General features: G+C 41.5%; 1 protein-coding gene across 1 annotated transcript; it reads left to right on the forward strand.

Annotated features, from left to right (window-relative positions):
- Nucleotides 1–5,743: 5,743 nt before the first annotated feature.
- dnph1 (2'-deoxynucleoside 5'-phosphate N-hydrolase 1) lies at nt 5,744–13,300 on the forward strand. Its single transcript, XM_036126401.1, has 4 exons — nt 5,744–6,161; nt 12,723–12,794; nt 12,864–12,974; nt 13,045–13,300. The coding sequence occupies exons 1-4, from the start codon at nt 6,026–6,028 to the stop codon at nt 13,155–13,157; spliced, it is 432 nt and encodes a 143-aa protein (XP_035982294.1). The 5' UTR covers nt 5,744–6,025; the 3' UTR covers nt 13,158–13,300.
- The last annotated feature ends 978 nt before the right edge of the window (nt 13,301–14,278 follow it).

Genomic DNA, 14,278 nt, shown 5'->3' on the forward strand with positions numbered 1-14,278 from the left:
TCCCATAAAATCATTACTGCTAAGAGCTAAGGGAATGGATGGATCAACAGAGCTGTGGCTCTGGGTAAGTTTGGCAACTGTACTGAAGAGAAATCTAGGATTATTCTTATTCTCCTTAATTAATGATGAAAAATATGCTGCTCTAACTCTGTGAAGGGTCTTTCTATACAACAATAGACTGTTCTTCCAGATTAGGTAGGATTCCTCTTGGTGTGTAGAGAGCCATTTTCTCTCCAATTTCCTAACATTGTGCTTCAAGGAACGCAGCTCTGAATTAAACCAGGGAGCCAGCTTCCTGTGAATAATCACCTTCTTTTTCAAGGGAGCTACATTATCTAATGCAGAACGCAATGACGAAGTCATACCGTTTACAAAGACATCTATTTGTGAATTGGAAGAAACAACATTGCTGCCATCTACAGGGCATTTCTGCAATACGGAGGATATTAAAAAGGGGACAGACTCTTTAAGTTTTGATACAGCATTATCCGATAAAGATCTACTATAATGGAACCCTCTTTTGGGGGTGGAGAACTCAGTTAGATTAAACTCAAATGTTATTAAAAAATGATCAGATAGGACAGGGTTGTGAGGAAATACTGTTAATTCTTCACAATCAATGCCATATATCAGCACAAGGTCTAAAGTATGGAGCCAAGAGTGCGTCGGTTTATGCACATTTTGAGCAAAACCAATTGAATCTAGGATAGTTTTAAAGGCTACACCAAGGTTATCAGATTCAGTGTCAACATAAATGTTAAAATCACCCACTATAATAGCCTTATCAGTATTTAACACCAAATCAGATCACTCATCCAAAAACTGAGTGTAAGGGCCTGGTGGACGATACAAAACAACAAACAGAAGAGGTTTTATTGCTTTGCAGTTTGGATGAGGGAAACTGAGGGTTAAATGTTCAAAAGAACTGTAGTTATTAATTGGCCTGGGACTAATTAATAAATCAGACTGAAAGATGGTTGCCACTCCTCCTCCTCTTCCCACAGATCTGGGAATGTGGAAATTTGAATAACTGGAGGGAGTTGACTCATTTATACTAACGTAGTCCTCTTGTAGCCAGGTTTCTGTGAGACAAAACAAATCAATCTGATCATCAGAAATCAATTCATTAACTAACAAAGTCTTTGGAGGGAGAGACCTTATATTTAGCCACATTTTATTGTTTTATTTTTAGGTTCAAGGTGAACCGTATTGATTTTTATTAGGTTTTTATGATTTGTTCCTTTTAGATAAGTTTTTGATCTGTTAAGTTTTGGCCGTGGGAAAGACACCGTCTCAATAGGATAATGGATGGGTAACAGTACAGAAGCTGCAGAGAGGTGTGTTAAACTACGGCTCTGCTTCCTGGTCTGGACCCTGGGTTGTCAGCATTTAGGAGAACTAATAAATCCGGCCAGATTCCTAGAAAGAAGAGCTGCACCATCCAAAGTAGGATGAATGCCGTCTCTCCGGATCAGACCAGGTTTTCCCCAGAAAGTTCTCCAGTTATCAATGTAGCCCACGTCGTTTTCAGGACACCACCTAGACAACCAGCGGTTGAATGACGACATGCGGCTAAACATGTCATCACTGGTCAGATCAGGCAGGGGACCAGAGAAAATTATTATTATTATTTATTTTATTTTTTTATGTTGGCGAGACGCTACCGCCACCGCCTCGCCAAGCCATGGCCGCCGCGGTAGCGTCTCGCCAACATAATAAATAAATAAATAAATAAATAAATAATAATAATAATAATAAAACTCGATATGCTTGCATGTTTATTTGACGTTAACACGCGGTTCTTTGTTGTTGCTTTCGCGCGTGCATATAGTGAATGGCAGGGCAAACATACATGGAGTTCTCGCCGTAAAGCAAGAAACTTCTGTGGGTGCGGGCCGAGGGTTCCTGCAATTGCAAGTACGGTATTTTCCCCACAGACCACCAGGGCGGCCGAGAAAACCTTTGTTCGACCTGAAATGACTCATTTAATCATCCAAAACGGTATGGAACACATTAATTAACTGAAAAATGTTGCATAGTATGCCTTTAATGAAAATCTGTACTTCCCCTTCCATCTGTGTTTCTTCTGCTGACAGTGGACGCTTTATCAGGGTCCTGGACAGTGTATCTGCTGTGATGAGGGCCTTTGCAGGTACATGTACTATGTTGTACATAAACCTAAGCAGTCGCAGCCGGAATCGCTGGATCCTGGGAGGTAAGTCATCCAGTGCTTTGGCCCCTAAGAGTGTGAGGAGGGGTTTATGGTCAGTTTCTATGGTGAACTGTACTCCGATCAGGTATGAAGTCAGCCTCTCACAGGCCCAGGTGACGGCTAGTGCTTCTTTTTCAACCTGGGCATACCGTTGCTCTGTTTCAGAGAGGCTTCAGGAAATGTAGGCAACTGGACGCCACTGCATATTTTCCTCTGTCTACATTAAGACGAGGCGTCCGCTGACACCTTTGTCTTGGCTTGTGGTCTGTATTGAGCCAAGACTGTTGGTGAGGCCAGCTCATTCTTGAGCTTGTCAAAGGCTGTCTGCTGCATATGACTCCAGGTCCAATCATGGTCTTTTACCAGCAGATCTCGGAGTGGCTTGGTAGAATCTGCAAAGTGAGGGAGGAATTTAGTAACATACGTCACCATCCCCAAAAAGCGCCTAACGTCTGCTGCGTTCTGTGGGACAGACATGTCTGTAATCGCTCTGATCTTCTCAGGGTCCGGTTCAATGCCTGCTGCACTGACTTGATGTCCTACAAACAGAACGTCCGACTGTGCAAAGGTGCATTTCTCATTTAGTGTTAGTCCTGCCTCTTGGAGTCGCGTCAGGACAGCCGTGAGCCTCATCGTGTTCTGTTTCATTCTTTCCCGACACAAGGACATCATCTGCATGGCATATAACACCTTCAAGGCCGGTTAAGAGCTGCGACACGCGTCTTTGAAAATGTTCTGGGCCAGAATTTATCCCAAAGGGTAGCACATTGAAGCAGAAACGGCCAAAAGGAGTAATGAATGTTGTTAGTTCCCTACTTTCTTGTGCTAATGGAATCTGCCAAAAGCCACTCTGTGCGTCCAATTTTGTGAAATATTTTGCACCATTCAGCTGTGCTAACGACTGGTCCATTGAGGGCAAGATATATAATAGATATATTAAGCTTGGTAAGGTCGACACAAAGTCTAATTTTGCCATTGGGTTTTGGGGCTACCACAATCCCCGCACACCACTCAGTAGGTTTCTCTATCCTGGACATGGACAATGCAGATGACTCTCCCTGTGGCTCTATGCTTCTCCAGGAGTGAATGCTGCTTGGAGAGACTTTGAAGCAATCAACTGGTTCCCTTATATAGGACATTTTTGACCAATCTGTATATTATGATTGATTTGACTTTGTAAAGTGCCTCGAGATGACATGTTTCATGAATTGGCGCTATATAAATAAAATTGAATTGAATTGAAAAGTCATGTTTTTCACAAATATAAAGAAACTAACTTGAAAAGATCATTTAGAATTTGTTATACAAAAGAGCAAAAAGGTGCTTAACATTATGAGATGTTTAGCAGAGTTTACCTGGTACTAATTTAGTCACTTAAAAATGTTTATGTGTCAGTTATTCAGCCAAGAATAGATAATGGGAGTGTTTTATATGGTTCAACGGCTAAAACAAGATTAAAGATTAGACATTCAAGCTGGAGCACTGAGAATTAGTTTAGGGGCTTTTAAATCAACACTAATATGTGCTTCACAAGCAGAATCAGGAGAAATGCCAATTATGGATCAGAAGACAGCAGGTAATGGTTGATTAATTTAAAAGAGCAAAATCATCGAGTTACATTTTTTAGAAAATTGTTGGGAAAGAGGAAAGGAGATAAAATAGTTGTGGGTGGGTTGGCAACATTTAAAGAATATCACAAAGAGGGCAGGGTTGTGGCCTTAAGATCAACATGAGTGGAAATACATCAGTGTAGATTGTTATTAAATATTAAGAAAAGAAATGGTACAGCTATGTCTGAAGAATTTTATAATTAAGTAGAGAATAAGCATTATTTACAAATTCAAAAGATCCAATAACTGTAGCAACTTGTGTAGCTGTGGTGATTACTGAATTAAACATTAACGTGTAATGTTTTAGTGTAAATGCAGTTGAATTATGTGCTATATTATTGTATTATTATATTATTGTTCTGTATGGGTAGAAGATACCACAATAAGTAAAATATTAGTTTGTAGCGATTCATTATCAGCATTATGAAGCATAGAAAAGGGAAGTACAAGTAATTCAATTTAATTTTATTTATATAGCACCAATTCATGAAACATGTCATCTCAAGGGACTTTACAAAGTCAAATCAATCATATTATACAGATTGGCCAAAACATCTCTCATATAAGAGAACCCAGTAATGAGCAAAACATTTTGTTTTAGATTCTTTTCTCATCATAGATCGTGTGAAACTAGTGATCTGGACTTCTTGTGCAGATAAAATAGTCAATAAATAAACGTGCTAAACATTATTCTGTGCTTTCAGACATTTTAAGTGTAAATACATCAAATTCAGCGGCGCAGATGGAATAAAATTAAACTGGCTGTTTAAGGACGTTTCAGTTTTATAAGTAAAGATAACTACCATAGGTGTTTTTAGAAATTAAAATGTGGCAGCAAAAACGTCACATTTAGCAATGAATTGTGGGTAATACAGTTGAAGTGTGTATCGAGGGTGCAAAGGGGCAGAAAACCTGGAGAATCGGGACACTCTACAAGGGTGGAAGTGGGGGTGTTGGGACGGGGCCCGCGGGGCTTCGAAGGAACCGGAAGTACGTAACTGCTGACGTAGGAAACCGTAGAGTTTACGTAGACGCGTCATAGGGCGCAGGTTCGCACGTCAACGTCACCGCCATATTGTCTGTGGCAGAAAAAAGTTAAGTTCTGTTGTTGTGAACGTGAATCAGAGAAGATGCCTCATTCCTGTGCTGCATGGAAATGTATTCTGGCTGATTTCACTACTTGTATCTGCCTTCTATAAACTAAGGCTGCACCATGTTGCAAAACTGGACACACTAAAGCTGCAGAGTGGCAACACAGGCTATATATATATATATATATATATATATATATATATATATATATATATATATATATGTATAGATAGATAGATATATTTGTGTGTGTATGTGTTATGAATATAAGGATCAATTTGTTAAATCTAAACATTGTGGTCTTCATTATTTCATAAAACCTTGTCACATGTGAACCTTTAGGAACAGACTTTTTAGGGGAGTATTAAAGTAGTAAAATTAATAATATGAGAAAAAAAGTCCTAGGAGGTCAATAAAGTAAAAAAAACAAAACAAAACAATCAAACACAAAAGTGATAATGTTATGAGAAAAACGTCATATTATGAGAATTAAGAGGGAAGATTTCCAGAATAGTCACATTTTGCAGAATTATTTCACTCCTGGAGTAATAGGGCCAGGTTAGATTATTTTAAATATTTTTATTCTTTAGGAGAATACATTCAGGAGAATGAAGCTAAAGGGATACGAAAATAAACTTGTAATACTACAAAAACAAAAATACTACGAATACAAAGTATATTCAGAGATTAAAGTCCCTCTGATACTGTTTAAGTGACTGAGTAACTGCAGATTTGCCACATTTAAGATGGCGGACGCTCTGACGCATCGCAGCATAGCAAGAACCCGCCCAGTGACGCGTCTACGTCTATGTTTCCCGCGCGAAGAGGCAGGAAGTGGAGGAGTCTTCAACTGATTGGGTCAGACGTCAGAACTGTTTAGAACCCGGTAAAAAGGCAGGTCGAGATTAAGAGCAGTTCAGTCTAAGAAGAACGGGTATTTTAGAGAGGATATAATAGGTTGTCTGATCCATACTCCATTCTGGAAGGTGGCGGTAATGCACCTATAAGTTGTTTGCTAACCGCCATAAAAAAAAAAAAAAAAAACAGAAGAAGAAGAAGAAGAGCAGTTCAGGTCCATTCATCAGCAGACCAGAACCGGGTCCGGTCCAGGATGAACATCTATTTCTGCGGCAGCATCCGGGGCGGCAGGTCGGACCAGCAGCTCTACCTGAGGATCGTGCGCGAGCTGCAAAGATACGGGAGCGTGCTTACCGAGCACGTGGGCAGCGCCGAGCTCAGCGCCACAGGTGACGCGCGCACGCACAGTACACACTTGCTGATTGGCTGGGGGGCCTCCAGGCATTTGCCCACGTGGGGCAGACGTTAGCATAGACGTCATAGACATAATATAAGAGCAGACCCCGCATAGACCGCTTTCGCCTATGGGCGCCGACGAGATTTAGGGGCGCCATCTTGGGGAGGTCGACAGCTCAGCTCAGTGTAGTGTGTTGACCAGACGCAGAATCAATTTTAATCAACTATAACTCGCTGAATATTGAACTAATTTTCACATTGGTTTTTTTTTTTTTGCTGAAAACTTTAAAACTTTAGCTATTAAAACAAACTGTCCGGTGCATTTAAATATTCTTAGTGTAGTTAAAAGTAATAGAGTATTCTGACAGGATGTATGTATGTTGCAAAAAACAGCCACTAATGCATTTTTATAATTTTTTATTACTATATACACAAACACATTTGTACATGTATACACATTTTATATATATATATATATATATATATATATATATATATATATATATATATATATATATATATATATATATATATATATATATATATATACTGGGTGCCAGTGTTGTAGTCAAGTCACTATGCCTCGAGTCCGAGTCCAGGTTCGAGTCACCAGTGTTCAAGTCCGAGTCAAGTCCAAGTCATTAAAAAAAAAAATCAGAGTCAAGTCCGAGTCGAGTCACTATTGATCCAAGTTCTTTGTAGGAACATGCCGTGACGTGTGATGTATGACATGAAGCAGTAACATTCCATTGCACTAATAACTCTTTCGCTGTAGTTACCCTTGGTTTTACTCGGTAAAACTACCGCTTTTTCCAAGTCTAAGACGTCTCCTAACCGTGGTTTTTAAACATTGTTGTTATGGAACGTGCAACAGCGACTCGAGGTACGCTGATAGGCGGCATATGAAGGATGTTAAAGCCGCAAGCGGCGTCGATCGGCCCTTGTAGCCAAGCGCACTCCGGCCTGTTGGCCATCGCCACGGCTCTGGCCGGCGGGCGGGGTTCGCACACCGCCGGCCGCCCCCCACCGCAGATGCTGTCACGCATTTTCCTCGCCCGTCCACCGGCCGATTCCCACAAACGCGTTCGGCAGCGTTCCCCCATGACTCACAACAAATCTGGTGCAGATCGGTCGATGCAGCGAGGAGATACAGCCGTTGGATAATGATAATGCATTTGGCCACCGGACCGGACTAAATTGTTCGGCGGGCCGGAAAATTTATACCGATTCCTGGACGGTGACTACAAACAGAAAAAAAAAACAGCCGCTGACGCTATGAACGTCGAGTAGGAGAAAAACAACGACTTACCTTCCTATCAACTCGGCCAGTTTTCCAGTCTTTCCGAGCCCTCGACACTCAAGCCATCGTTTGAGCTGAACGTTGGTATGTTGTTCCACAGTTCTACCAGTAAACTGGGCGCCTGGACATCCTCTTGTGAAAGTTTAACAGCTGTAAAGTCGGTCATATCGTTGTATATGTTGCATGTGTAATGGCTGGTTGCTACGTGCGCTCTCACACTGTTTGCCCTTCCTTAGCAGCAAGGGGCGTTGCTCATGAGATGGTGACGTCACGTGCGCGGTACGCCATTTAGATATTAAAATCATATACCAAATAATATTCTAATGACATATTAAAATTATAGCCTAATGATATAAAAAAAAGTCGAGTCTTTTTCTCAATCTCCGAGTCAGAATGATCTGAATGTAGGAGTCCGAGTCCAAGTTCGAGTCATCAGTGCTCAAGTCCAAGTCAAGTCACGAGTCTCTAAATTTAGCTAATGACTCGGACTCGAGTTCTACAACACTGCTGGGTGCGATTTGCCGGGGGGGATGGGGGGGGATTTACCCCCCCTCTGTTTGTGACGTCCCCCCCTCTGGTCATTGATGTTTTATCCCTGGGGGGGATAGATTCCTCCCCCCCCCCCCTCTGGTCTGAATAAGTAATAATATGGATTTTTAAGAATGTATATAAAGTAGGGCTGTCAGTTTTAACGCGTTAACTTTGTTAACCACAACGCCGACATTTTTATTTGTTGCCGTTAATCGTGCATCAAAACACACACACCGTTCCCTAATTTTTTTTTTCCCCCGCCGCGCTCCCGGACTGTGTTTCTTTTGTCCTCTGCGCTTTCCGTAGTTTCAAGAGAGCTAGAGACTGTAACAAAACAGACCCGCGCTCACAGTTGCACAGGCTGTTCATTTCATGCGACTTTGGGCTTCTTTTATTCTAAAGGCACTTGTAAATTTCATGAGTCACGGGTTGCGTTTTTTTTTGGGGCACGTTTCTGAAAGTGAAATCCCTTATTTGGGCTCTAAAATAAGTGACGAAACAGCGGTTATTAAGAGACCTGCCTTCACTAGACACTTTGTATCCAGCTGAACTATCCCTCCGCCATAGGAGCCGACGGTAGTAAAGGCAGACAGAGCAACTCTGCCCGTATTTTCTGCAGTTTACGGTGCAATAACCGGTGATAACTGCTAAAAGTAGATTACATGGTGCAGATCACCATTTTATCAGACATTGGTTCTGAAGATGAGTTTTTAACACGCTGATAACATTGCAGAAACCCAACCCATAAACCGTATTTTAATGCTTATTAATTTGTTTTGTCTGTATTTGACAAACTAAGGCTGAATCACGTTGCCAAACGAAGGACCTGGAGTTACTAAACAGTTGCTAAACAGTCTCATTCAAGGGTATTAAGCTCCTGCCCAGTTACAAGCAAAGTGTAAGACTGGAATGACCTGGAGATTTAAAACCTTTTTCCAGGCTTAAACTCTATGAATATGGATATAAACAGCAAGCAAAAATATTGTTGTTGGTGTGAAAGCTCAGAATTAGATGTGTGTGTGAGAGAGTGAAAAAATGTAAATAAAACTTATGACTTTATTGAAATGTAAAATGTTAATTTATATGTATATGCCTAATACCATGTCTATCTTTGTGTAAGAGGTAAAAAAAATATATCGGCATGGTATTTATTTACAAATTTATTTACACATTGTGTAAACATCAGGGCATCATGATTAGTCATTTAGCCATTATAGTCCAGAGTTTAACATTTGGCACCAGGATGTTTTCATTCCAGTTCTCAAAAGTGCTTGAAAAATATCAACAGAAAAGGTCAAGAGTAGATGACGGGACAAACAGCCATGGTAATGTTACAGGACCAACTTTGGTGATGAAGATTTGCAGGCAGACAAGAAGCAACAGCAGATGATTTCTCACCTTCCCGCCCAGGACGATCCCCCCCCTGGTTTTTTTGCAAATCGCACACTATATATATATATATATATATATATATATATATATATATATATATATATATATATATATATTAGGGCTGGGCAACGATTAAAATATTTAATCGCGATTAATCGCCCTGATTAATCGCGATTAATCGCGATTAATCGCATTGTATTTACAAACTCCAAGAATGAATTCAAAAGTAGTGTAAAGAGCACTTTTATTTTAATGTTCTGCTGCCATATGAACAAAAGTGTTGTAACATTTGTAGCACTTATTTTATACTGGATATTTTTAACCCATCTATTGAATTTAGTGCACTAGTTGATCTTTTCTTCATAAGAGAACAGCACTGCAGCCAAAATATGGCCTTTTTTGACCTGCTGTATATTAGCCAGTCCCTAAGCTTGATGTATCATGAAACTGTTGACCTTTTGGGTTTTGTGGTTTTTATTTTATTATTACAATTAAATAATAATAATAATAATAATGTTATGTTCAGTGTTTTTTCGCTAATCCACCTCTTATATATTTCAATCCTTATGTAATTTTGTCTGTGTTGTGTGCACCTGCCTGTTGCTTTAATCCTATAAATTTCCCCGTCGTGGGATAAAAAAAGGATTAGCTAATGTTATCTTACCTTAAATAACACTTTTTAATATATGTACTGGGTTCTTTCAAGGTCTTAATTACATGTTATGTGTGGGCTCCAGTAACATCCATCCATCCATCCATCCACTGATCTACCTGGATGTTCCCTGGAGGACTGAAACGCCTCAGTCAGTGACGTCAGTCTGTGGGTCTGTCGGGGCAGTGAGAGAAGTTTCGTCTCCTCTCTCCGTTTCTGGGGCTCAACGTTTTCATGTTTTTTCACGTGCTTAGATAAATTTGTTGTGTTTCCACTGAAATTAACCGGCTTTTTACAAAACATACAGCTTGATTTCATTTACGGTATTAATATAAAGCCAAACGGTGCTACTTCCTCTGTTCATGTTTTTCCGCTGCTGCGGTCTCTCTCAGCTGTTTGTGTTAAGTTAGTGTGAGAGCTCAGTGGGCGGGCCAGGCAGAGCCTGCGTGCTGATTGGCTGGCGCCGCTGAGCCATGTACGAGAGGGGAGGGGGGGCGGGAGAGTGCTGACTGCAGTCAGCGCGCTGCAGTCAGCGCGCCTGCTGACAGACACTGACTGAAAGCATGCGAGCAACATGCGTTAATGCGCGATAAAATAAATATCGCCGTTAATAGTCTAATGAATTAACGCGAAATTAACGCGTTAACTTGCCCAGCCCTAATATATATATATATATATATATATATATATATATATATATATATATATATATATATATATATATATATATATATATATATATATATATATATTAGGGCTGGGCAACGATTAAAATATTTAATCGCGATTAATCGCCCTGATTAATCGCGATTAATCGCATTGTATTTACAAACTCCAAGAATGAATTCAAAAGTAGTGTAAAGAGCACTTTTATTTTAATGTTCTGCTGCCATATGAACAAAAGTGTTGTAACATTTGTAGCACTTATTTTATACTGGATATTTTCAACCCATCTATTGAATTTAGTGCACTACTTGATCTTTTCTTCATAAGAGAACAGCAAGCACTGCAGCCAAAATATGGCCTTTTTTGACCTGCTGTATATTAGCCAGTCCCTAAGCTTGATGTATCATGAAATTGTTGACCTTTTGGGTTTTGTGGTTTTATTTTATTATTACAATTTAATAATAATAATAATAATAATAATAATAATAATGTTATGTTCAGTGTTTTTTCGCTAATCCACCTCTTATATATTTCAATCCTTATGTAATTTTGTCTGTGTTGTGTGCACCTGCCTGTTGCTTTAATCCTATAAATTTCCCCGTCGTGGGATAAAAAAAGGATTAGCTAATGTTATCTTATCTTAAATAACACTTTTTAATATATGTACTGGGTTCTTTCAAGGTCTTAATTACATTTTCTGTGTGGGCTCCAGTAACATATGATAGATAATATCTACTTTGAAAGTTAACATGAACTGCTGCTGAAGATGACCACTGATCTACCTGGATGTTCCCTGGAGGACTGAAACGCCTCAGTCAGAGACGTCTGTCGGGGCAATGACAGAAGTTTCGTCTCCTCTCTCCGTTTCTGTGGCTCGACGTTTTCATGTTTTTTCACGTGCTTAGATAAATTTGTTGTGTTTCCACTGAAATGAACCGGCTTTTTACAAAACATACAGCTTGATTTCATTTACGGTATTAAAATAAAGCCGAACGGTGCTACTTCCCCTGTTCATGTTTTTTCGCTGCTGCGGTCTCTCTCAGCTGTTTGTGTGTTGAGTTTGTGTGAGAGCTGAGTGGGCGGGCCAGGCTGAGCCTGCGTGCTGATTGGCTGGCGCCGCTGAGCCATGTACGAGAGGGGAGGGGGAGCGGGAGAGTGCTGCCGTGACAGCGCGCTGCAGTCAGCGTGCCTGCTGACTGACACTGACTGAAAGCATGTGAGCAACATGCGTTAATGCGCGATAAAATAAATATCGCCGTTAATAGTCTAATGAATTAACGCGAAATTAACGCGTTAACTTGCCCAGCCCTAAGTAATTTATACATAAAAATGTATTTAGCATAAAACTGAATCCTTGTTTATTTATATAATAATACATATGAGACACATCAGAAACATAAGTGCTAATGTACCATGTAGTGGGCAGGGAGCTTGTCCTGTAACTGGTGGGTTGCCGGTTCAATCCTCCGATCGTCTCAGTCGTTGGGCAAGACATGTCACCTGTATCACCTGCTGGGCGTGGTCAGAGGGTGTGGTGGCGCCGATGTATTGCAGCCTCCATCAGTCTGCCCCAGGGCAGCTGTAGCTGCTAGCATAGCTCACCACCGTCAGGGTGTGAACGTGGTGTGAAGCTCTTTAAGGACGTCAGACTTGATAAAGGGTTCATTAATATACCGAGTCGGTTGATAAATAAACAGATGACCTCACTGATCAACCTAGAGCTGATTGGCCAGTAGTCTGATGTCACTAATTAACCTTCCTCTGATTGGCCAGTAGTCTGATGTCACTGTTTAACCTTCCTCTGATTGGCCAGTAGTCTGATGTCACTGTTTAACCTTCCTCTGATTGGTCAGTAGTGTGATGTCACTGTTTAACCTTCCTCTGATTGGTCAGTAGTCTGATGTCACTGTTTAACCTTCCTCTTATTGGTCAGTAGTGTGATGTCACTGATTAATCTTCCTCTGATTGGTCAGTAGTCTGATGTCACTAATTAACCTTCCTCTGATTGGACAGGCGAGGAGGGGCCGGCGGGGGCCGACAAAGCCATCCATGACAGAGACCTGGAGTGGCTGCAGCAGGCTGACGGTTAGGACTGATCGTAGCGTCTATTCCTGACTGGTGGACTGCTGATCTGACCTCTGACCTCTGTCTCAGTGGTAGTTGCTGAGGTGACACAGCCGTCTCTGGGCGTCGGCTACGAGCTGGGCCGTGCTGTGGACATGAACAAGAAGATGTTGTGTCTGTTCCGGCCGTCGTCAGGACGCTGTGAGGTCACTTCCTGTACAGGTTGATCTGATTGGTTGTTGTCAGGTTGCTAACTTTTGTGCGTCTGCAGCGCTGTCGGCCATGATCCGAGGAGCGGCGGACGGAGAGCGCCGCCTAGTGCGGGATTACTGCGAGGACGAGCTGGAAAGCATTCTGGAAGAGTTCTTCAGCAGCCTGAAGTGAATGGAGGGAACAACCAATCAGAGAGCTGCTAGGACTCATCGTGGTTACCTGGGGACAGAGCCACGCCCACCTGAACAGGCTTTTATTGTGAAGGGCTGCCTGGAACTGCTGCTGCTTCATCAATAAAAGCCATTTCTAATCTGTGTGTGTGAATTTATCAGTTAATCTTTGTTCTACAGCTCAACCTGTACGATGAAACTTCAGGGTTTAAAAGTTCACAGCTCTCCATTTCTGTTCTTACTGTACGTCTAAAAACCACGTCAGACTCAGCCCCCCCAGAGAGATGGCGCTACTCAGACTCGTCTATCTGGAAGGCCAATTCAAACAGTAGAAGAAGAAAAGGGCGGAAGTGTCGATGCTCTCTGTTAAACATGAGGCTCACTAGAACCAAACGCGCTGCCTTGGTAATTCTACGAGTTTCTGCTCCGTAGTCTGACTCTATGTCACACGTATCGCCGCCATGATTCTCTCCACTCCTGTGTCTTCGTCTGAGAAGAAGAAGAAGAATTCCCTTATTTACACATGCGCAGTGCACGAGGGTGGGGGAAATCAGCTCGTAGCTCTGCTTCACCAGCAGGAGGCGCTCATCATCTCCTCAGGAGGACCGACTGGATGTCAGACATGTTGGATTTTCATCTGACCGTCTGATTCCTGATGGGGAGGAGGTGAGGGGCTGATCGCCCCTCGTTACCCGCTGGATGCTACACAACGCAGGACGCACCATGCAGCCCGATCCAAAACATCCTCACATGACCCAGAAAGGTCAAAAACTGGTTCATTAGAGAGACCAGTTAACCTAACACGTTTTTGGACTGTGGGAGGAAGCCGGAGTACCCGGAGAGAACCAATTCATGCACAGGGAGAACATGCAGACTCCGAGCAGAAAGACCCAGGGGTGGATTCGAACCCAGGACCTTCTTGCTGCAAGGCAGATATTAATACATCAACCCATATTTTCATATTAGTGCATTCCTAATATTGACAGTTTCAAATATTTAAATCAGAAATAGATAATCTGATCATTCTCAGCTTCCACTCAGAATTTCTTTAACTTTGTTTTAATAATTTCCTTAAATATGTCAGTGATTACTAATAGTTATTGAATACTTTGCCAGATCTGA

Source organism: Fundulus heteroclitus, chromosome 22 (assembly GCF_011125445.2).
Source record: "Fundulus heteroclitus isolate FHET01 chromosome 22, MU-UCD_Fhet_4.1, whole genome shotgun sequence".
Taxonomy (NCBI): Eukaryota; Metazoa; Chordata; class Actinopteri; order Cyprinodontiformes; family Fundulidae; genus Fundulus; species Fundulus heteroclitus.

Coding starts and splice junctions, on each gene's coding strand:
- dnph1 (XM_036126401.1), top strand. CDS start 6,026: ATGAACATCTATTTCTGCGGCAGCATCCGGGGCGGCAGGTCGGACCAG. Junction 12,795..12,863: donor GTGGCTGCAGCAGGCTGACG/GTTAGGACTGAT, acceptor CCTCTGTCTCAG/TGGTAGTTGCTGAGGTGACA. Junction 12,975..13,044: donor CCGGCCGTCGTCAGGACGCT/GTGAGGTCACTT, acceptor GTGCGTCTGCAG/CGCTGTCGGCCATGATCCGA.